Below are 22859 nucleotides of genomic sequence, written 5' to 3' on the forward strand. Positions count from 1 at the left end.
TGGGGGCAAGTGTTATGGTGTTTTCTTGCCACACGTTGGGTCCATTGATACCCATAGATTCACGTCTGAACACCACATCGTGCCTAAAGATCGTTGCTGATCAAGTGCATCCGTTTCTGTTGACAGTTTATCCTCAGTCAGATGGTTACTTCCACCAGGATAAAGCGCCGGTGTACAAAGCTCGAATTACTATGGAATGGTTCCAGGAACATGACAATGACTTTTCTTTGCTGCAGTGGCCCGCTCAGTCCACGGATCTCAATCCTATTGAACACCTTTGGGATGAGCTGAAAAGGGCTGTTCGCTGCGGGCCTACACCTTCGTCGAATCCCAAGGAACAGCGTAACACACTCATGTCTGTATGGTACTCCATTCTTGCACAACGTTTTCAGCATCTTGTTCAATCCATGCCTAGACGAATTCAGGCTGTTTTGAAGGCTAAAGGAGGCTGAACACGCTACTAGGTATGTGTACCTAATGAAGTGGTAGCACAGTGTATATTAGGTAATTTTTATGTGGTTTTTCGACTAGAGGAATAGATTTTGGTTAATCTTTGAAATATGAGGCCCAATCCCACGAATCTTTGCGACTACATGTGATGGGGAGGTCTAGCTCTGCCCATCGGTTGTTTAAGTAGACATAGAAGTTACGTCAGCCAGCATAGAAGCTGTGGTGTGTGCTTTCGGGATGAATAACCTGAGTTTTCATGAGGATAAACATGCAACCTCTCTCTCTCTCTCTCTCTCTCTCTCTCTCTCTCTCTCTCTCTCTCTCTCTCTCTCAATTCCTCTTCTCCTTTTTGAGGTTTAAGGGGAAAAAACTTTTCAAATACAACAGACTTCTACCACATTATTTTACCCGATGAAGTGTTAACAAGATAAATTTTATGAAGCATTTCAGCGGAAAGGAATTTGGAGATTTGTTCCTAATTACAGCCAGCTGACGAGGGTTCTGTTCATCTGGTTGCTTTAATTATCATTGGAAGCTGAGTTTTTGGGTTAGTGATAATGAAGTGATAATAACTATTTATCTGGATGTAAAGAAAGAAGAATGGAGGGGAGGAAAATATCAGGCACGACAAGAAGAAAGATAAATGAAGTAAATTAATCGTATAAGTGCATATAGAGGGAGAAATATCGTGGAGTTTATCAATGAACATGAAATGGAACTGCCAGATAAGAGACCGACCCGCTTTCAAAACACAAATGTACTTCTAAAAATAAACAGCCAAATAAAAATGATTTATCCCATTTTCCAGAAATACAACAGAAACGAGACTCAACATTTTGTGACCACCTTCGACAAAGAGAATGATAGACGCTTAGAGTTAAAAGTTAAAATCTCTTGTAAGTGAATATGAAGTTGGCTCAAAAGATTCCAGTACATCTTGAGCATTAAGATAATGGAATCGGCAGTGGTATTGGCTTTGATGTAACGTCGTGCGTGTCCCAGAAAATTTGTACTCGATGATCATTCTGCTTGGAAGGTTGCCAGTACTAAATGGAACACTAAAGGATATTTAATGACACCAACATAACCCAAAGGACCGGATGGGAATGAAGTTATTCCCATCTCTGGCTTAGCCATGAAATTCTCTAAGAAGTCGGTATTGGGAGAATGTTGGTTAATTCACTTTTTTAGCGTGTTCGCTCATCTACTCATGTGATGATCACAAGAAGAGAGAGAGAGAGAGAGAGAGAGAGAGAGAGAGAGAGAGAGAGAGAGAGAGAGAGAATGAGAATGGAATATGTGCTGTGTTACCAAAATTATTGGGGCGCCTTAGGATAATAACATTGTATGCTGCAAATTATCGACTATTTTAATGATATGAAGTGTCATATTAGGATCTGAGAACTAACCCATCTGCCCTTGTGTAATATATCTGCAAATTGCATATGATCTGTGGTCGATTTACCTGTTTTTCTGGATGAAAAACTCGAGTTTCCGGAGGGGGATTCCTGCTGTCTAAGCCTGAGATCGACTAACTCAGGAGTGAAAAAAGACCACAAAAGTTCCTCACGTAATTGATGGGATTCGATGCACTGTGCTAATGATATTTAAGGCGTTATAGCAGCACGAGTATAAATTTATTCCTATATTATACATCTTGTTCAGTTTCAGACGGAGAAAAGCTCAACTAATTCAAATGCCAATGGATATTTGGATACCACTGATTTTTGTGGATGGTACAACGAATAGGTTGCCCTACCGTGGTATTGTAGACAATATTACCTTTCTTGCAGTGATGGAATTTCACGATGAGACCATTTCTTCAGTAGGACAATGGCCCATGCCATTAAGAACAATATGTGGTAAACTGGTTTGAAGCGAGTAATGTGCAACCACTGGAACGGCTGCTGGATTGGATGAATCAATGACAAACGTTTTTGTCTTTTTCATGTCTTGTGGAAACAATTCTTGTACGTTCATATTGTGAAATGAATACAATTTATTCATGTAATATTCTCCATAGGTGTGCAGATGAAACATTTAACTTCCCCAATGGAGATAAGTTCTGTTTCATTCTCAGTGGATACCACACTACAGGCCATTTCAGGGCTATTTCATCGGTGGGTTGGTAGGTAAACCTGATGGCATAACGGCTGGACAACTCAGTTGTGACGTTTAAGTCCACAATATGAGAGGTGCGAAATGGCATTTAGTAGTTTACTTTGAAGGCTGTCCAATAAAGAGTGATCATAAATTTCTATGAACAACCGTACTGCTTGCTATTTCCAGCTGAGCTGCGGATTTTAAGACCAAACCAGCTGCATCACATAACAACTGCGCAGTTGCTCGTGGGCACGGTGTGACCTTGGCGGTCTGTCAAGTTTATGCCTATTCAGTTTCACCTATGCGACAATAGACGTGACTCACGAGGAACAGTATGCTGTCTCAAAATTTGTTTCTGCCTGCAGAAAACAACGGTTAAAACGGGAATTACAGAAATCAATTCAGAAGAGCAGTGCCCATGGAAGTATCTATAGAAAAGTCATGCAGCAGAAACAGAACGTGTATGAGACAGAGAGTGAAGAGACTCAGTTAGAGATGAGTTATTAATTAATCCAACGGCCCTCTTTTGAATGGAATCTAGAAGACTTAGAGAGGCTTCTAGATTCCATTCTGATATCCAAGTAATTCCCCCCTGGAGAATTACTTGGATATCAGTATTTAAGGAATTGGTAGTGGATATTCGAGAAGTTGAAGCTGTTTGTGCAGGGCAAGGTTTCTCAGACTGGAAGGTGGAATGCAATGTGCTATCATCAGCAAACCTATGGATAGGATTTCCGGTCAATTCAAGGAGGTCATTAATATACAAGAGGAAAAGAGTAGGAAAAAGAATTGAATCTTGGGTAACACCAACATTAGTGGAGAAGTTAGAAGACAAAGCCATCTACCATCACCCGCATTGAGCAGTCAGAGAGAAAAATGGATGCCCAATTACAAAAAAAAAAAACAGTTGACAAACCGTAAGATGGAACCTTATTTAGAAGACCTGTATGCCAACCACCCGTTGAAATGTCAAGAGCAGCTGCTTGAGTTTCACCAAACTTTTCCGTTGAATTTGTCCATAAATGGGTAACATAAGCCAGAATATCACCTGTGGATCAACATTGCCGGAATCCATACTGGCGATTATTGATCAGATGGAAAATTTCTTGATAGTTGAGGAGTTGGCTGTTAATTGATTTCCCCATTAATTTAAAGAGCAGTAGCAATTGCAATGGGACGATAATTGGAAGGGAGGGATTTGTCATCCTTTTTAGGAACTGGCTGGATACAAGCAAATTTCCAAGCAGAAGGAAAAACACATTTGGAATTAGAAAGTGAAAAAAGACGACACAGAAAAGGAGAACAAGTTTTTAGAACAAACGGAGAAATACCATCAGGACCTGAAACTATAGTAATTACAGAAGCATGGCATCTACCGGTTTCGGTCCGATCATTAATTAAAAATTAATGTGAAAAGTAGAAGATTTCTTCCCTGATTACTGGAGTTCTTACATTATTTTGTACACCTTTGTTCCTACAGACAATAAAACACTGTGCAGTATTTACAAGGTCATCAAAACACCTTGTGGAAATCTTCGTGTACCGCGAATAAGAAGAAGAACTGTTTAAAGTTGGGGAGGATTTTAAAAACAATCGAAACCTTTTGCGATTTAAGTTTTCGGGGACTTCTTAGTCGATTCGCTCGTGGGTGTAACAGGTGATCTTTTCGATTTTCAAAAAGGTATTATTGGGGCACGTCCAGGGGCCACAATTGAGAAAACAGGAAATCACTGGTGTGTCAAAACCAACAATTTGAAAAGTTGCTTTCGTTTTCCATCTTCAATCAGTGAAAAACTAAAGGAAAATGCAACTCTAAAAGAAAAAAGGTGGTCCACTATATATATATATATAATAAAGGTTTCTAATTTTTTGGTCATTGAGTTTACTACAAATTCACTGGTTCTTTCCAAAACTCTCATAATGTACATTAATTAAATTATACATTTAGAATTGTTTGCGAAATAATTCTCAATCCAATAAATATTTAATTAACTAAAAACAACTTTTGCATGCAACGTGTTGAATTATTAATGTTAAATAAACTGTTAATATTTAATATAATTAATATTTAATCACATAACAAAATATAAACAGGGTCGGATTCAGTGGGCGGGCGCTATGGATATAAAAATGTCAGGGGCTGAAATATTTGCTGGAGAGAAGGCATTTTATTATGTGGAAACAGCCTCTGGTGAAAACTGTAGTTGTCACGAGAGCACGTGATACCGCGTTCGTGCTACTTATCGCTTGGTTCTGTCATTTATTTGGATGTTCATCGTATTATTTTTCTTTCAGACGAGCGTGCTTACGAATGCAAACGCCCCCTGGCGCTTGTTTTCGATTGGTTGTTTACGGAACTAAAATTTAATTAATTAGGTAACATTTTGATATATTAACTGCTACTGTTGCCCCTGGGAGGGAAGGCAGAATGGAGTGCTGCAAGTCAGCAGTCTTATTAATTCTCTCTTGAGGAGATTAGCAAGGCCAAATAGTACCAGGAAGCAGACTTTTTCTACATCAGCAAAAAATTTGGTATCTTCTGAAATTTTTAATAATAATAATAACTACAAAAGAGGATATTCTAATTTCAAAGAACTGGATGGTTACTATTCGTTGAGATTTTATATTTGTGGTTCATGTTTCACCTATAAGGAAGAACAGACCATTGCCCTTGAGGGTAAACCGTGGATATAATCGCCGTTCTTCCCATACCGCTTGAAAAATGCCAGGATTCGAATCCCGTTAATGACCAGTAGAATTTTTATGGGCTCTTTTAACAACATGATTGAGTTAGTTGGTCTCAGCATGGTCCAAACATAGTGCTTGATTTTTTTCTAGAGTTGATCTCACTAGTTTGTATATGATCAAGGATATCTTGAAGAGCCAGAAAGAAGCAAACCAACCTTTCAGATTACTTTGTTCAACTACAGTGATCATTTTAAATGAGAACCCATGGAAATGAGAATAACTTCGACTAAAAGAGAGTACCTAGCTTTAGGAAATTTACAAATAACCTTTATTTTCTGACGTTAGTTATTTTGTAATAAGATGTTGTTGTTGTAGAGTTTTATGAGCATCAGCGACTAAGGCCATATTGCTCCGTGTATACTGTCTGTAAATTGCATGTGTTCTGTGGTCGATTTTCTTTTTCCTGGACGGAAAACCAGAGTTTCCGGGAGAAAAAAACCATGCTATCATCGCCTGAGATCGACTAACTTAGCCAAGTTGCGAAAAAGGCCCATAAAAATTCCTCACGTCATCGATGGGAATCGAACTCGGGTCTTTTCCACCCACTGTGGGGAGGACGGTGATTTTACTAACTGCGCTATCCACGAAGGCAATAAAATGTTGAAAATAGTCCCCATCGTGATTACAGTATAACTGACTGTACAGTTACTCCCAGGTATTTTTCATTTTCTACCACCCTAAGTGTAGTACCACACAGGGCCTTTTTCACTGTGTGACTGAGTTAGTCCGTCTCAAGCGAGATAGCACGGTTTTTATCCCTCAAACTTGGGTTTTCCGTCCAGCAAACAGAAAATCGACCTCAGAAAACATACAATTTACAGACAATAAACACCGAGCAATATTCTCTAATTCGCTGATGCTCCTAACACGAGAGTCTGGAAGCAATGCATCCAGACTCTCGTGTCCACCTCTCAAGTGACTTGAGTGGGTATCATGGAACAGGATAGGTTCTCTTGGTAAGGACTGGATCCCCTCTACCGTTAGAAGGTCGTGTTACCTTCGATTAATATCCTTTTGTCGTATCGGACCAACTTCACCCTGCATTACTTCATTTTTATCCGGGTTGCAATGGATTTTTTTGAAGAAGACAACGCAATTATCCACCGGATAATTGCGTTGTCGTCTACAAGGTTTTCCTGCCTTGGCCTCCTAATTCTTCAGATCTGAATCCAATTGATAATATCTGTGATATGTTAGAAAGATCATTTAAACTTTCGCAGTTCTACCGGCCACACTAAATATAAACATAAAAGCCGATAAATATCCTGATGGAGGAATGTTAAAATCTGGAGCTCGAGCTAAACTCCCAGCGACGCCTAGTCGAATCCATGCCACGACATATACAGACTATAAATCGGCCAAAACTGGCCCTAGCATGTATTAAATAAAGGTTTATAGTTTTTTTGCCTAATGAGCGTAGATTATCAGGATGGTGTCACCAGTAGGCCCAAAATCCTTACTAGGAAGGAATCCGTTTAACCCTTCTTTTGTCTAGGATTTTGAACGTGCCTGGAATTTTCTTCAATTCACTCCACTTTTCCACTATTTCCACTTTCCTTCAATTAGAGGGGTGGCCCATTACTTTTTATAAGGTAATGTATTATCCTCTGCAGAAGGTTGTAAATCCCGCTACATGTCTGGTTTAAACACTTAAAGAAATATTAAAAAAAAAAAAAATGCTGAAAACTATTGACTTCTTTTAAGAAATGGTTAATCGGGTTTCAGATAAGCCTGTCTAAATTCTTGATAAACATGATTGATAGAAAACAACAAAAAGGTGGGGAACGGAGAATTGATTATCGAAATGTCGATCGAATACCTCTGGTTCGTTCATTGTGCTGGTTCACTGATGGAATCTTCACCAAAATTCTTGAGGGAATGCTAAATGATTTTCTTTTGCATCAGTCATGCATGTAATGTATGTAAGATTCATATTTATTGTTAAAAATGTTTAGCGATGGACGTAGTAGTAGTTGTTGTTGTTGTCTAGGGTTTTAGGAGCATCAGCAACTAAGGCCATGTTGCTCTGTATATACTGTCTGTAAATTGCGTGTGTTCTGTGATCGATTTTCTGTTTGCTGGACAAAAACTACCCTCGCCTGAGACCGACCAACTCAGCCACGTTGTTAAAAAGCCCATAAAAATTCCTTCCACCCGACCCATGAGGGCAAGACAAGAAATCCCTTCTTGTCTTTGTCAAAGTAAAACAATGGACCATTGATATGAATCCAAAAAAAGCCGTTTAAAATTATTTTGAACTTACCTGAACTCAATTCCTGAATGACTTATGTCTATTAGTTTATGACTTATATATTGGTTGTGTTTATTTTATTTTCTGGTTTAAAAATCTCATCGAGAGATCAGTTTTTCAGTAAAATTGCAAACTCCAAAATACAATCCAAGGTCAATGATATTAAATAGAAATTTGGGTGTTTCAGGTTATATTTACACTCGTTTATCCCCTACTGGCTGGAAGTACTCGAAATCGTTCACTACTTTTCAAAGAAAAAGTCAATTAGAGTCGTAGAAGTATTAGATTTTACATCCGCAATGTCTCTACTTCGACATTGCAATGTCCCTGAAATGGCACCTACCATTTCCTGTTTTTAGTTAGTAATTTCCGTAAGGTATAAATTGTGGAGTATTATTACATAGATTATACACGTACACACACGCGACACCTATTAGTTTATGCTGATTCTTAAGGCTTATGGCTTAAATCCGCTGAAAGGACCAGTGGCTAAAAATAGACAGCGTTGCAGCTGTCATGTTTGAGATAAGCGCCGGCTAGCGTCCTTGGGCTCAGTCGGATGTTTTGCACTCCAATTATTTTTTGTTGCTGAATTCTATTATAGGAAAGAGAAAGGTTAAGAGGAAGGATTATTATTATGAGGAAGGATTATTATTAACCGGAATTTTGTTGATAGAAATACGCCACCCGAACAAACTACTTGAAAAATTCATCACCAATGGGAGCAGCACCAAACAAGTTCCGGTCGCATTTATCTGTTTAGTAGTAGTAGGGTTTTAGGAGCATCAGCGACTAAGGCCATATTGCTCCGTGTATGCTGTCTGTGAATTACGCGTGTTCTGTGGTCGATTTTCTGTTTGCTGGACGAGAAAAACCCTGAGTTTCTAGGAGAAAAACCATGCTACCCGTAACTTGAGACTGACTAACTCAGCCACTTTGTGAAAAAGGCACATAAAAATTCCCCACTTCATCGATGGGTCTCGAACTCAGATATTTTCCACCCGGTGTGGGGAGGACGGTGATCTTACCAACTAGACTATACACCAAGGCTTTTTTTCTGGTAAAAGGATCCTTTATTTATTTATTATTTTTTGTACCACTTTCTAGAATCACTAGCCAAAACATTAGAAATTTTTATTTAATATCTACTAGTGCTACCTTTTAGCCAAATTTAAGCCCGTACGCGTAATGACTTGGGTTCCAGTATCCGAGGGAATCTACCTTCAGATTTGACGACTCTTTCATCAGGATATTTGTCAGCTGCTCTATTGTGGTTGGTAGAGAGCTCAGAAGACAAACTGCCGTTTCCAACATATTCCACACATTCTTAATTGGATTCGAATTCAGAGGATTAGGCGGTCATGTTGGAAATGTTAAGAATGTTTCTCAAACCATCCAGTTACAATTTTTTTTTTTTTACGGTGGACAGTTGCGTTGTCACCTTGAAAGAATCCACCGCAATCCCAGAAATAAATGAAGCATTGCAGGATGGCCGATGCAGACAAAGGATATTAATCGGAGGTAACACGACCTAACGATATGAATAGTCACAGTCGTACTAACAGAACATGCCCCATAACATAATACCCCATCTAGCCACTTGAGTGGTGGACACGAGACAGTATGGATGCATGGCTTGTTGAGGTTCACACCTTACTTTCAGCCCCCCATTGATGCAGTAAGGTATACATTGAGATTCGTTACACCACATGATCTTTTTCCTCTGTTCGGCAGTCCAGGTTTGGCGTTGGCAGCACCACTCCAATCAAATATTTTGATTTTTTGCGGAAAGAAATGGCCTTTGTATAGGTAAACGACTACCAAACCCTAGATTCTTTAACTCCACCGCATAGTTCGGTTAGAAATTGGTCTTTTTGGCGAAAATTGAATTTTTCAACCATTTGCTGATAGACACTTTCCTTATATAAGCAACAAATTCCATCAATGGGAACAATAGTGACAATATCTTTCAACAAAAGACTGCTTTTTGTAGAATTGACTACTGAGGGTTTGTTGTTGCTTTTTTTTTGGGGGGGGGGGGAATGCATTCAGCCGATTATTAGCTTTACACGAGTGTAACTCAAGAGAAAGAATGTCACATCTCTACAAGGGCCTAGTTCAAGATTCTTTTACGCATTCTGAAAAAAGTCAAGGATATAAAAAGAAATGTAATACAGTTCATCATAAGAAATATTCGTCCCGGAAATACAACAGTATATAAACGGAAGTTGTATATAATCTAGATATAAGAATAGGTACACAAATGGAGAAGATTTATGTTCGTTCTAGAATTTACAAGGGATAATTCAGAGAAAGATTATAGGGAGCCTACGAACGCCCCTGACATTCTTGTATGGAACCGATAAAATTCAACTAAAGGGATCCAAAAATCGAATTTGACACTTGGGACCTCAAGAATTTTCGAAATACTTTTCAGTACGTGTGAAATGTGATCATGCTGTGATTACTACATCCTGGCCTGATGGAATCTTTATCTTCCCTTGGAGTTGTCGGAATACACGTTCGATTTTATGAATTTAAATAATTTCATAGATCATATTTGCCAAATTAGATACATGCTGGTTTCCCACTGAATTTTCATTAAAGCACAAATGTTACGAATACTATTTTCATTTGATAAACACATGCAATATGTCTATATGTTTAGAAAGAAAAAAAAAAAGATAATATTGTGATCAGTCTGACCAGTTAACGGATATTTTGGCATTCATTTGAATGGCATGGTTGTGTTGAAAGTGACTGACAGGAAGGTATTGGATAATCTTCAAACTCGGTTCATTCCAAGTTCCAAATTTAAAATGAACATTGGAACCTGGACTGCTGAGTTAACTTGAATGATCAAGGGTCATAAAACCCCGAAGTACAAAGTGCAGATCGTTATAGACCAATGGATTGCATTGGTATAAAAATGCGTGGGGGATTGATTTAATTAGAAAAAAAAAAAGTGTGGAATATTTCTAATCTGGTTATTCTAGTTCAAGTGAAAATTCATTCTCCGGACAGTCCCACACCAACTTGTAATTGAAAGATTAATATGATGAAATCTGTATTAAGTTAATGTAAATTAAGAACATAGCCATGAGGAGGAGTGGCTACCCCCGAACGCAAATGTTTTAGGGCTTGAAACGACTTGGCATGAAATTTCGACTGGAATATAAGGGAAGTGGTTCAGAAATATAGACTCCGTGAACGCTTGCTTTGCCCCTGCCATCAACTTAAATCATAAACTATTAAATACCTTCCCGTAGCAGTTTCTTCACTAATATCATTGCAAAGTACTGTACTAGGCAAAATAAAATGAACATCATCGTTTAGTATTATTAAGGATGTTCATTTTATTTAGACATGCGTTGTACTTTTTTATGTTCTTAATTAAGGATATCAGTATAATAGCACCAAGCCAATAAGAAAAAGTATTCTTGGTTACCAGATAACAGCTATAGTAATATAATATATTATAAATATTTGCAAAATTGGCAGTTTGATTACTACATCTTGCTATCTGGGCTTCTTGTGAAGCTGCAGATGTTGGAGGCTTGCTATTGCTTAAAATGAGCAGCTCTATCAACCGTTACAAGGGAAATAATTTGATAAAAATATGTATTTTAAATATCGCACTTGGCGTTTATTTTAATTATTATTATTATTATTATTATTATTATTATTATCGCCTTTGCACAAAATACAGTATAAAGAAATATGCTTAATTTTAGAAATTATTAATGATTTAATTTTAAATATTTAAAAACTTTTATCAAATACTTTATTTCATTCTTCTTTTTTTGAGTTGCAAAGAAAGTGGAACGAATCTAAGGAGAGGGAGGGAGGGAGGAGAAAGCAAAGAAAAGAGAGGGAAAAAAAGCAAAAAAGGCAGTGCAAAACAGTGTAAAAAATCTAAGCTATAACAAATAAAACGTATAGTTATTATTAATATGCAAACTAATCATTATTAATATGCATACTACTTATTATTAATATGCTTTATCAATACAAGCATATTAAAAAAATTTATTTAAATATTGCGAAGCATCATCATAAGGACATAAAAATATAATGAAACCAGAAAATAAATGTACAAAACTACTTTTGCATTTGATGACGTGTAAAAAGTGCTACTGTAGTGATAAAATGCTTTTGCTACAAGAACGATGCAAGTGTGGAAATAAAGGAAATTATGAAAGTGTGAAAAAATTATATAGAGGACTACTTCTACAGGGTTTATGTAATCTGATTGCTACATCAGAAATAAAACACTACAATCGTGCACAACATAATTGTGAATGAAGCTTTATTTAACAAAATAGATACAACAGCAAATCAGGTACTTTCAATGGAAAAACAACATGCATCATTTCACGTTCCATCTTTTTTTCTTTCTTTTTTTTTTTCGTTTTAACTTTCCATACAAAACCAAACGTATATTCATCATATCCACATACAATATAACTCGAATATCCCCAACAAGCATCACTGCAATGTTCATAATTCATATTTTCGTAAATACTTTACACGATTTGTATATTTTTTTAAAAATATACATGAAAAAAATAAATTATGTAGTATATTGAGAATATCATTTAAACGACATCTTAAATAGTATTTAAAATGAATTTTAAAATATAATGAAAGACGTAAATCTGTGAATATTATTGAAAAATCAATTAAATACGAACTTAAGTTCACACTTCACTTCCTTGTAGAAACGATTGTCATGGAAACGATACCAGCGCCACTCATGAGGGAAAAAAAGCTTTTAAGAATATTATATATTTATTTATTTATTTATTATACTTGTACAATAATAGCGAAATAATTATGAATTAATTATTTTTTGAACGGTTTAATTATGAAATGGAATTTGGCAGTGAACATATTAAAATAATCCTTCCAAAAATAAAATTAAAATCTAAAGAATTCCGAAAAAAATAAAAAAAATTTAATTAAAGACTAAAACAAAACAGGAAACCAAGGTATAATAATTATACGATATTTATAAAATTATTGAGCACCACATATGGGTTATAGAGTAAATGAGGTAGGGTCTTTGATGAAAAGAACGAGGCCTAGAATTTAAGGAATATAACATTCCATTAATCGTTCGATTTTTTTCAGCTAGTTAATTTGTGAAATGTTCCCGGATTGGTCATCCTCAATCATATATTTAAAAAAAGAAGAAGAAAGGGGGAAACTACTTTACTAAATATTGTGCTCAGACATTCCTACCTGCAAACAAGAATAGATGAGGTAGGGTCTTTGATGAAAAGAACGAGGCCAAGAATTTAAGGAATATAACATTCCAATTTTAATCGATTTTTTTCGGCTAGTTAATTTGTGAAATGTTCCCGGATTGGTCATCCTCAATCATATATTTAAAAAAAGAAGAAGAAAGGGGGAAACTACTTTACTAAATATTGTGCTCAGACAGTCCTACCTGCAAACAAGAATAGTTTCTCTGATTACTTCTTGGATATTATTACTACTGCAGTATCACCACCTTTTCATCAGTTAAGCTTTGAAGGAATATGATATGAATAAATAAGTTGTCGCGAATAGAAGTTGTGATATTAATAATTACTATTAATTAAACACTGCTATTTCTACCGAATCTCGAAAAGTTTTTTGTCACTATATTTCTAGTAAAAGTCCCTTATCCAAAAGTTCTTGGTCATGGAACCTCGTCCCTAATGGCTTGACCAAATTCGTCAATCTTTATGGAAATATTTTTGAAATAGAACAGGATTTTTCTTGTTTAATTTTCTTAGTTACACTATTTTCAAGACTAATCGCCTGGTTTAAAAGGTCCTAATTAGCAGATATGTAAGTATTTGATTCTTAAAAGCGATATAAGTCATGTACAATATTTCAAAAGAGTTTAGTGTAAAAGCTCCAGAAATATCAACAATTTCTGTTGACTTATTACAGAGATAAGAGCAAGCGAGAGAGAGAGAGAGAGAGAGAGAGAATATCAAGGCACCCAATAATAGCTTGTTTGAAAGGGTCAGGTTAATCCTGATATCTTTCAACACATATCCTTTCTGTATTGTATTATTAATTCCCCTCTAAAAAGCTTCCTATCGAAAAATCCTTAGGATAACAGTTTAAACAACACACCAATATGAAACATTTCTGAATATAAATCACTTACATTCAGAAAACCATTTAGAGTGATATGACAAATAGATATTGGTGCAAAAAAAAAATAAACACCTTAGTGAGCATGTGCAACAAAAATTACGTACAAATGTGCACTAGTTAAAATAGATTTAAAATGGAAAGATAGAAGCTTCATCTCAAACGTTCTGAAAATTTCGGGTTTGGAGTCTTGTCCCCAAAAAGAATCATTTTCGTACTATTGGTGTTTCTGCTTCCACCCGAGCGAAAATGTCATAAATAACTGTACTTTATGTGTGCATACATATATACAAGGGTACAGAGTAACAGAAGTACGATTTTGGGGGATGGGTGGGTGGATTGATAATAATAACATGAAATATTTGAAATGAAAAACTGCTAGCGGGTACTGCTTGGGTAACAAAGCTAACTTACAGAACTCATTTTACTACCCACTGAGATTAAACAGATTTTAAACATGGTAACACGAATTAATGATCACCTGTATTAACGAGATTGGTAAAATGGATTAAAACTATTGTAAATAGTTTTCCAAGAACTTCCTTGTACGACATATATAAGTTTAAACTTTCTTAATACACAAGGCACATAAATAGAAGTTGCATTAACAATCATATAGGGGACAATATAACATTTAAAATTCAGTGCGTAGCTCGGGGGAACCCTTAATATTTTAAAGGAACATTAAAGAAAAAACGAAAATATATATTTATATACAACAGGTATTTTAAACGCCTGGTGATGACGTCATTTTGTTCCCTATGTAACGCCCTCTGTTGGCGATACTGTCTTGTTATCACAAGACCACTTGAAAAGGGAATGTTGGAAGAAGTTTTGTTCGTTTTTCAGGTAAGGTATGAATAGAAAAAAAAAAAAGGTAAGTACTGTACGTATAGATGGATATTCTATTGGATGACACAGACTTCTAGGTTACAATGACACTTGGGTTTGGTCTTATGGTCTGCAATCTTCTAAGATCAATCATATTTCACTGAATAAATGTGACTGATCAACTGGATAAGAGATTAATTCTTCATCTCTTAAATAATAAAGATAAGCAAAGAGCTCCCTGTTATTCTTAAGAACAAGAGGGACTCGCCTCTTCATTGGTTCATAGACCATTGAGATATAGAAAAGTATTTCTATAAGGGGCAGGAGGGAGGGGGATATATTTGTTATCATCCATTGTCGATTTTTTTGTTCCATTCATACCTTCCCTTATTTAGAAAATACACAGCACTGAACACACGATGTATGTGATACAATATAAAACAGATGGTAACTCCCCCTAGTGGAGATCAATGTCCAGTCCTAGATTGTGATTCCGTATCTACGAAAGTCTCTAATAGCGTACTCACCCACTGCTCGCTGAGACGCACACGAAGCTGCAGAAGAAGTAGCCGTTGATGTTGTTGTCGTCTGCCGATGCATGGATCCATTGGGATGGGACTTTTCGGCCACGGCCGAAGAAGAAGAAGAAGTGGTCGAAGAGGGGTTCTTAGACGTTGAATGTTCATCGAATCGTTTCGATCCCACAAAAGACGATTCTATCCACACACGAGGTGCACGGCAGGGTGATTTGTCGTAATGCTCATCCGACCCGCTATCCCTGGTGAAGATGTCCGATTCGCTATTGTACAGACTCTGAAGAAACGAATACCTATCGCGTCGAAAACCCGATCGTTGGGGTAGGCTGTAATTTCTGGAGCTGTATTTTGCGGCATCGTGACTGGAATCGGAATGGGACCTCATCGGCTCGTTCTTGTATCGGTTGTCGTAACAGTACAACTGGGGGACTGCAATTTCTGTGGCGTTTTCGAAGAACGCGCCATCCGCATTACTGGAATACATAGCCAGTGGAGAAACACGACTGTCGGAAGGTTCCGGATGCTCCGGACGCAGGGTAGCCGGGCTGAATGTTGTCCGTCTCGGAGATACTGGTCGACTTCCGTAAAGAGGTGTAGAAGCTGCTGGTGACATTGTAGGAGAACGAGATCCGCTGCTGGGGGTCTGGGCGGAAGCTGCAGCGGCGGCAGCTCTCCATCCCAAGTAAGGCTGGCGGAACGAACGATAAACAGACCAGGCGAAAACAGGGGCGCTGTTAGTAGACAAACGACTGCTACTCCAGCGAGATAGCGATCCAAGTCCGTACTGGAATTGAGAACAATCTCTAGGAGAAAGTGATGCGGGACTAGCAGGAGGCAGACTTTCACGGGACGATCGTAGAGAGTTGGTGTACCGCCAGTCAGAAGCGGAGACTCGTTTAGGAATGACGACATTGCGACCCGAGTAGGAGCTGCTTGTTAGGCTAGATGCCGAAGGCGTTCTTGAAGTGCACGACTGCCACTTCCTTCTGCCGCTTTCTCCCTCCGATCCCCGCCTCAAGATGAATCCCTCCTTGGGTCGGCGGCTCCACTCGGACCTCTTGTACCAGTCGGGCAGCGTTAGATTCTGAAGCGACCTTTCTATCCTCAGTTCGTGTTCGGACTTGACCCGTCCTTCCCCCAGCTGGTTCTCAGGTGGAAGGACCGACAGACGGTTTTCTTCGTCCAGCAGGTAATCCATACTGCGGGCTCGCGAGTTGTCTTCAATGGCGGATTGTGAGACTTCGCCGCCTAGCATCAGCATACTGCGTGTGCGTGCGGACGCCGGATGACCAGTATCGGTGGCGTCCCCGTCAGTGTCGTACACCTCACGACTGATGAGGGTGTCGATGTCGGTTTCCAGGTAACCGTGACTTTTACTTCGCCACCAGACGTCTCTCTCCTTCTCCACTCGCTCGTGATGCAGTTGTTGAGTACACGACACCCAGGCGACGTCCCCCGTACTGCGCCCGTAAGGACTGCAATGGCGGGGCTGTTGAGGTTCACGCGCCGATCGATCGGAAGCGCGATCGATGTCAGTGGTGCGAATGCTGCTGCGCACTACTGCTTCCAGCGCCGCTATGTCGGGGGTGCTAGCGGCAAGTCGAACCCTCTCTTCTCGCGCTGTCCGCTGGAACTGTTCAAATCTGTCCTTCCCGCCATCCTTCCGCTGCTTCTGTACGCTTTCTTGTTTCCCCAAGCGTTCGAAGAATTCTTTTCGAGCGTTGGCGATTCGGTTTCGAATCCCTGATGGGGCACCCGTCTGGGGTGGTAGAGGTGGTTTTCCGGCTGCTTTCTGGAATCCACTGATGCGTTCGGCAAGTTCTTGCGAAACAGGTTTTGTCCTCGAATTGTAGCAGGTCAAAGGTGAAATGGGTGCAGACATGTCAGCTGAAGCGAGGTAGGTAGGAAGGAGTTTACCACGATTATCTGCTAATGACGGAATGCTGTCGGGCTTGGTGGAGGTAAGAAACCAGGTCTCGACCTCTTTGGGACTTTCGTCGTCAACTGAGGGATGCTTTTCACTTTCGACATTCTGCATTCTCATCGTTCGGTTGACGTCTGTCGTTGGCCTGACAGTTGCTGTGGGTTTCAGGAAAGGAGGCTTCGACAGGTTTGGTACGACACGCCGTCGATCAAAGTGCGAATTCGCCACTTCGTGGTCCTGCATGTTCCTCGCCGAAGCCCACTCGCCGGAACTGGCTTGCGAAGAAGGACTGACGAGTAAACACGGGGAAGAACGCATGTAGCCGTTTTTCTGCAAACTAAATGACTGAACTTCCCGTGTAGTGGGGGAGGTAGTTATTGCCGGCGAGCCCTGACGCGTCGCTGCTCCTACCTTGTCACGTCCGTAACGAGCTTCGAACTTGGCGGCTCTCTCGGCGACACTTTCGCTGCTGGCACACATCCGTTGGTAGTGTCGACTACGTTCGTAGGGCGGAAGCTCCCTTCGCGAGGACGGCTTGGCGCTGTTCACTAAATACTCCTGAATCCTCTGACTCACACTTTTACTGAGCACTATCGATAACGGAGCAGACGCGGACGACTGACACTCCGCTCCCAGTAGTTTCCGCAAATCCGGCGTGCTCTTGGAATGTGGGCGTCTCGCCAGTAACCCGTCTCCTTGGGGTGTCTGTATTACGTCGCCGTTGAACTCCGACCTGTCAGGACCAGATGACTCTGCAGGGCAGTCGGTAAGTGAAAGGTCTGGCGATGAACCCCCCAGTCGACTCTCAGCGTTCAGGAACTGGGACGACATCCCCCTAAGATAAGGGAAATTGTCCAGAGGTGATAAAACATCGTGCAATGATGAGATCGCTTCGGACTCATCCACGACTTCTTTACTGCGGCCGATAAACAGTTGGCGTTCTGTGCGGGAACTTACGATCGCTTCTAAAAACTTCGGCCCGCTGCACTCACACAGCTGCTCCTGAGGGACTACACACGCTCCTTTGTTGCCTTCCAAGGTTAAAACTCTTTCTGAGTGGCATTCATTACACTCTGCCTTCTCCTGTACATTATCTGACATTCCAGGGGTCAATAGGTCTAGCGTTACATGAGAACCCTCGAGAGATACGGTTACATCGGTGTCAACGGACACCTGGTAGTTTCCCAATGTAACGCGAGATGGCAGCACTTCACACGTTGTCTTCTGCTTAAACAACCAGGTGGGATGTAATGAGTCCTCTCCAAGGTGTGTCCCATCTAGTTCCTCGTGGCTATTAACTGCTAACAAGTTATGCTCTGCCGATTTCCTATCGTTATGGTCTTTGACCCGATGGTCACAGATGTCTGCTGTTGTTTGTTCTTCTTCCGTGTCCGTATCGTAAAGTGTCACTGAGGTCGTTGGATAGAACTCATCAATCACTTTCGTGGAGGATTGCTCTTTGGGAGATGTTTTTTTGTCCGAATTGCCCATGTGGTCTTTTTGTTCCTCCTCTTGGTCATCGAGGCGACACGCCTCTGTTATTTCACTCAAAATCTTTGTCCTTCTTGCGCAACAGCGATCCAGCAACTTTTGCAGTCGTGCAGCTTGGTCGATGTATTCACCAGATAACTCTTCGTAACTGGTCTTCCGGTTGTCTTCTGCACTACAAAAGTCTTCGATATACCCGGAATCATCTGCCTGCTTACCAGTGATAATCCACTCATTATCTTCGTAGCTTCCAACTTTTGTGGGCATCTCAGCTCTAAGATAGGTCAACAGGTCACCCTTGTCGGTTACGCATCTCTCGGATTCTTCAATTTCTTCACAATTTCCCCAGTCGATTACTCGATTCCTTCTCAAAGGGGTAACCTCTGACATTTCGCCGGTATCTTCCTCGAGATTAAATCCATTACTCCCTTGGAGCATTGAAAGCAATTTTTGTTTATTTGTTTCCCCAATCGTCGGTACGCTGCCATAAAACGTGCTCTCCTTAATTCTGTTTGTGTCTTGAAGATTACTGGAAAGCGAATTACCATTCTCCAAGGATGGAATGTTATTTGCAGTATTTTCCTCGTCCTTCTCACAACTTGTTCGTTGCCATGGTAGCAATGCCGTCTGTGGCAACCATGATTCGAAGATAGATTCCTCCTTAAGTATGCCATCCTTGTCGTGTTCAGTGAAAATAGAGGTCGCTGCGAGCATATGATTTTGATCTCCATTCATGTAATCAGAATTCGACAATCCTCTTTTTCCTCCATCAGCTTTTTGGGTGTCAAACTCTGTTTCCCCAACTTCGTATTCATCTGATTCAACTTCTGCAACCATTTCCCCTCCATTGATTGCCTTTTCCACTGAATACGCGTTTGTAGCATCTTCTGTCAGTGGGTTGATGTTGAACTCATCTACCAACTCGTCCCGTTCAGGGTCACCTTGTGCAGGAAATTCTGCGTCGACTCCTCTATCTGGTTCGTTGGCCTCCGTAGCACTGAGGCGTGGGTCACGATCTCCGATTGCCAGTAAAGGCACTGTCCTTCGATCGACCTCTTCTTCCGCCTTATCGGCTTCTCCCTGGTGTAGGTGGTTGTCGTACAAAGGAGGAGAAGAGGGACGCAGATGGGAGATGTGGTTCCACACGCTTTTCTCCGCAAACAGGTCTGCCTCCGGCGCGCGCCCTTTTTGTGCGCAGTAAGAAAACGTGGGACTTACCTGTGGCTGGCACGTTGCGGCGGCGTCACCGGCAGAGGGAGCACGAATCGGATGTCTGGCGTCAACTCCATTCTCTACCAACCGGAAGTCGTCCAATACCACCGGAAATCCACAGTGCACATCTGCGACAGGCAGCTGCTGCCATCTGCTACCATCTGCCGAACAATCGAGGTAACCATTGAGTTCTAGGTCGCCGCTGGCCGTCACCATTCGCTTTCGTCGAGGGGGGGCCTTAACTTCCACTACAGTGACGCGATCATCCTCGGACTCGCTCTCTTCATCGTCTCGGTCATCCTCTTCGTCGTCTTCCCACGATCTCCACCCCCACGAGACATCCCCTGCTTCGCTCGGACTACGCAGGTCATCCGAACTTTCTTCGACTATCGTTTCCAAAAAACTACGACCGCTTCCACATTCGCCGAGCTCCGTAGTAGTCTGCGTCAACAAATCCGGCCTATTGTTATGCACGTACAGCAAAATCAACTGTCTGTCTTCTTCACTCAATCCGTCGTTGCGTTTAGGTTGCACTTCGACAGCGGTGTGCACGAACGTCTCGTCTCCGTATTCGTCGTTGTTCACAGAATCCCAATTAAAGAGCAGGTCCTCTTGCGTGGACACCTGAGGTTGTACGACATCGGCCATGTCGCCCATGACGTGCTTTGAGTCTCCACCAGCGGCGCCAGTTGTTGTGATCGGCAGCAGACGTTTGTAAGTCCGTCTTCTCACGGCGTTCACGACTAGGTAAAGGGTGGCCAGTAGTGTCACTGCCACCAAAATAATACCTTGCACCGGACTTCCCGGCTTCCCTTCCGCGCGCGTTTCACCCTCCATTCGCTCCTACCAATCAGCGACCACCATCTCTTTACGGGACAATAGGCACGTTGAAAACCAGTTTCGGAACGCTAATGCTTTGCTTTCTCACCGTAACGCAGGTAGGAGACGGCAAGTTCGGCTTTTACTAGGGCCGATCGAGGGCCCATCTCAGTGACCCGTCAGAAGGCCTCTTTCTGTGAGCATCAGGCACATTATGGACACTTTAACATCCTCCTCGCTCAATAAAGGACCCTTAATTTGTTATTTGGTGGCCAGAACAAAGGGATGTTCTGCAAATCAAAAACCCACTCACGTCAAAAGCAGAAGATGAAAAATGGGCCAACTGTGTCAAAGAACTCACTGGACAGCTTCTCCAACTGGTTGCAAAAACTTTTTATATAAACTACACCTTCTCCAGTTATCTTCGATGCAATCCTCCCCCGCGTGACTATTGTTGCACCTTCCGAAAGGACGAGAGGTCAAAGATCATTACTACAATCACCGTCAACCGTGCACCACCCCCCAAGCACAAACACAAAACATGGCTAACTGCGTTTAACTTTACAACTACTACAGGTTTAGGAGAACAAGACACATCTTCGGGTGACGTTTGTGTGACGTCACCTGTCTCACCTCACTCGGGGATGTGCCTGTTCCCGACAACATCGACGGTATTTGTTATCGGCTGCCTTTATCTTCTGTGTTTGCCCTGATAGCACCTGTACATGGGTATGTCCAATAAAGTGCGCGTTTGCTGGCTGGACTGAACGCTTAGTTTCCTGCATCAACAGGTTTCATCGCTTTGCTTTTATTTATTTATTTTTTTGTTTGGCCCACGTTTAATTGGCACGCAAAGTTGCTAATGAATGGGGAAGTGGTTTATCTGGAACTACAACAAAAAACAAAATTGTTTATTTTAGTCCACTAACGTTCTCTTTAAAATCTAATTTATCAAGAATAGAAAAAATGAAGTCTGGTAATTATTTACACGGATGTGTTTCCTTCTATTATTTTTTATATACGTGTAAGTGTCCCCTTTATAAACGTTGAAGCCACTAAGATCAGTTATTTTTTAAAATATTTTATAAAAACCTAACACGATTTTGTGGTGTCAGGACAATCGCTGTATTCGACGCCGTTTTCTTTAAAAATAATTGTAACCACTTAAGATTATTACTAAACGTAATACCACTCTTGTACCACGTGAAATTAATAATATAGTTTATTAAGCTATTCGCCTAAACTACTACACACTAAGGTAACGTGTGTAGTAGTTTCAGGTATCTTACCGAACCCATCATCAGACTGTTAAGTATCGGTAAGGTACCTGAAACGTTACCCCAATCTATAGTAGTTTAAGCGAATAGCTTAATAAACTATATTATTAATTTCACGTGGTATAAGAGTGCTATATTTAGTAATAATCTTAATGGAAAACAACCATGTAATTATCTATTTATTTATTATTATTTTTTTTTATATTTTCTAAAATCTAAAACTAGGTGTCAGGACAATCGCTGTATTCGATGCCATTGTTTCTGTAAAAATAACTATAATCAGTTAAGATTATTACTAAATGTAATACCACTCTTATACCACGTGAAATTAATATAGTTTATTAAGCTCTTCGCCTAAACTACTATACATTAACTTAACGTTTCAGGTATCTTACCGAACCCATCATCAGACTGTTAAGTATCGGTAAGGTACCTGAAATGTTACCTAATTTCACGTGGTTTAAGAGTGCTATATTTATTAATAATCTTAATGGAAAACAACCCTGTAATTAGTTATTTATTTTATTTTATTTTTTAAAATATTTTCTAAAATCTAACACGACATTGTGGTGTCAGTACAGTCGCTCTATTCGACGCCATTGTTTCTGTAAAAATAACTATAATTAGTTAAGATTATTACTAAATGTAATAACACTCTTGTACCACGTGAAATTAATAATATAGTTTATTAAGATATTCGCCTAAACTACTATACATTAAGGTAACGTTTCAGGTATCTTACCGAACCCATCATCAGACTGTTAAGTATCGGTAAGGTACCGGAAATGTTACCTATAGTAGTTTAAGCGAATAGCTTAATAAAGTATATTATTAATTTCACGTGGTATAAGAGTGCTATATTTAGTAATAATCTTAATGGAAAACAACTCTGTAATTAGTTATTTATTTTATTTTATTTTTTTAAAATATTTTCTAAAATCTAACACGACATTGTGGTGTCAGTACAGTCGCTCTATTCGACGCCATTGTTTCTGTAAAAATAACTGTAACCACTTAAGATTATTACTAAATATAATACCACTCTTGTACCACGTGAAATTAATAAT

The 22859-nt window shown here is 40.0% G+C and overlaps 1 protein-coding gene across 6 annotated transcripts in view; it reads right to left on the reverse strand.

The window, feature by feature from the left end:
* The window catches only part of LOC150075507 (uncharacterized), a 112519-nt gene extending 91703 nt beyond the window's left edge, over window positions 1–20816 (reverse strand). For all 6 annotated transcript variants that reach the window (XM_090389025.1, XM_090389024.1, XM_090389023.1 and 3 more), the window contains exon 1: window positions 15064–20816. In XM_090389025.1, coding sequence (XP_090245151.1) covers window positions 15064–20533 — 5470 coding nt within the window. In that variant the 5' untranslated portion in view covers window positions 20534–20816. The remainder of the gene's footprint in view (window positions 1–15063) is intronic.
* Window positions 20817–22859: the final 2043 nt, after the last annotated feature.

This window comes from Mastigoproctus giganteus, chromosome 14, assembly GCF_048544385.1.
Source record: "Mastigoproctus giganteus isolate SK-2022 chromosome 14, ASM4854438v1, whole genome shotgun sequence".
Taxonomy (NCBI): Eukaryota; Metazoa; Arthropoda; class Arachnida; order Uropygi; family Thelyphonidae; genus Mastigoproctus; species Mastigoproctus giganteus.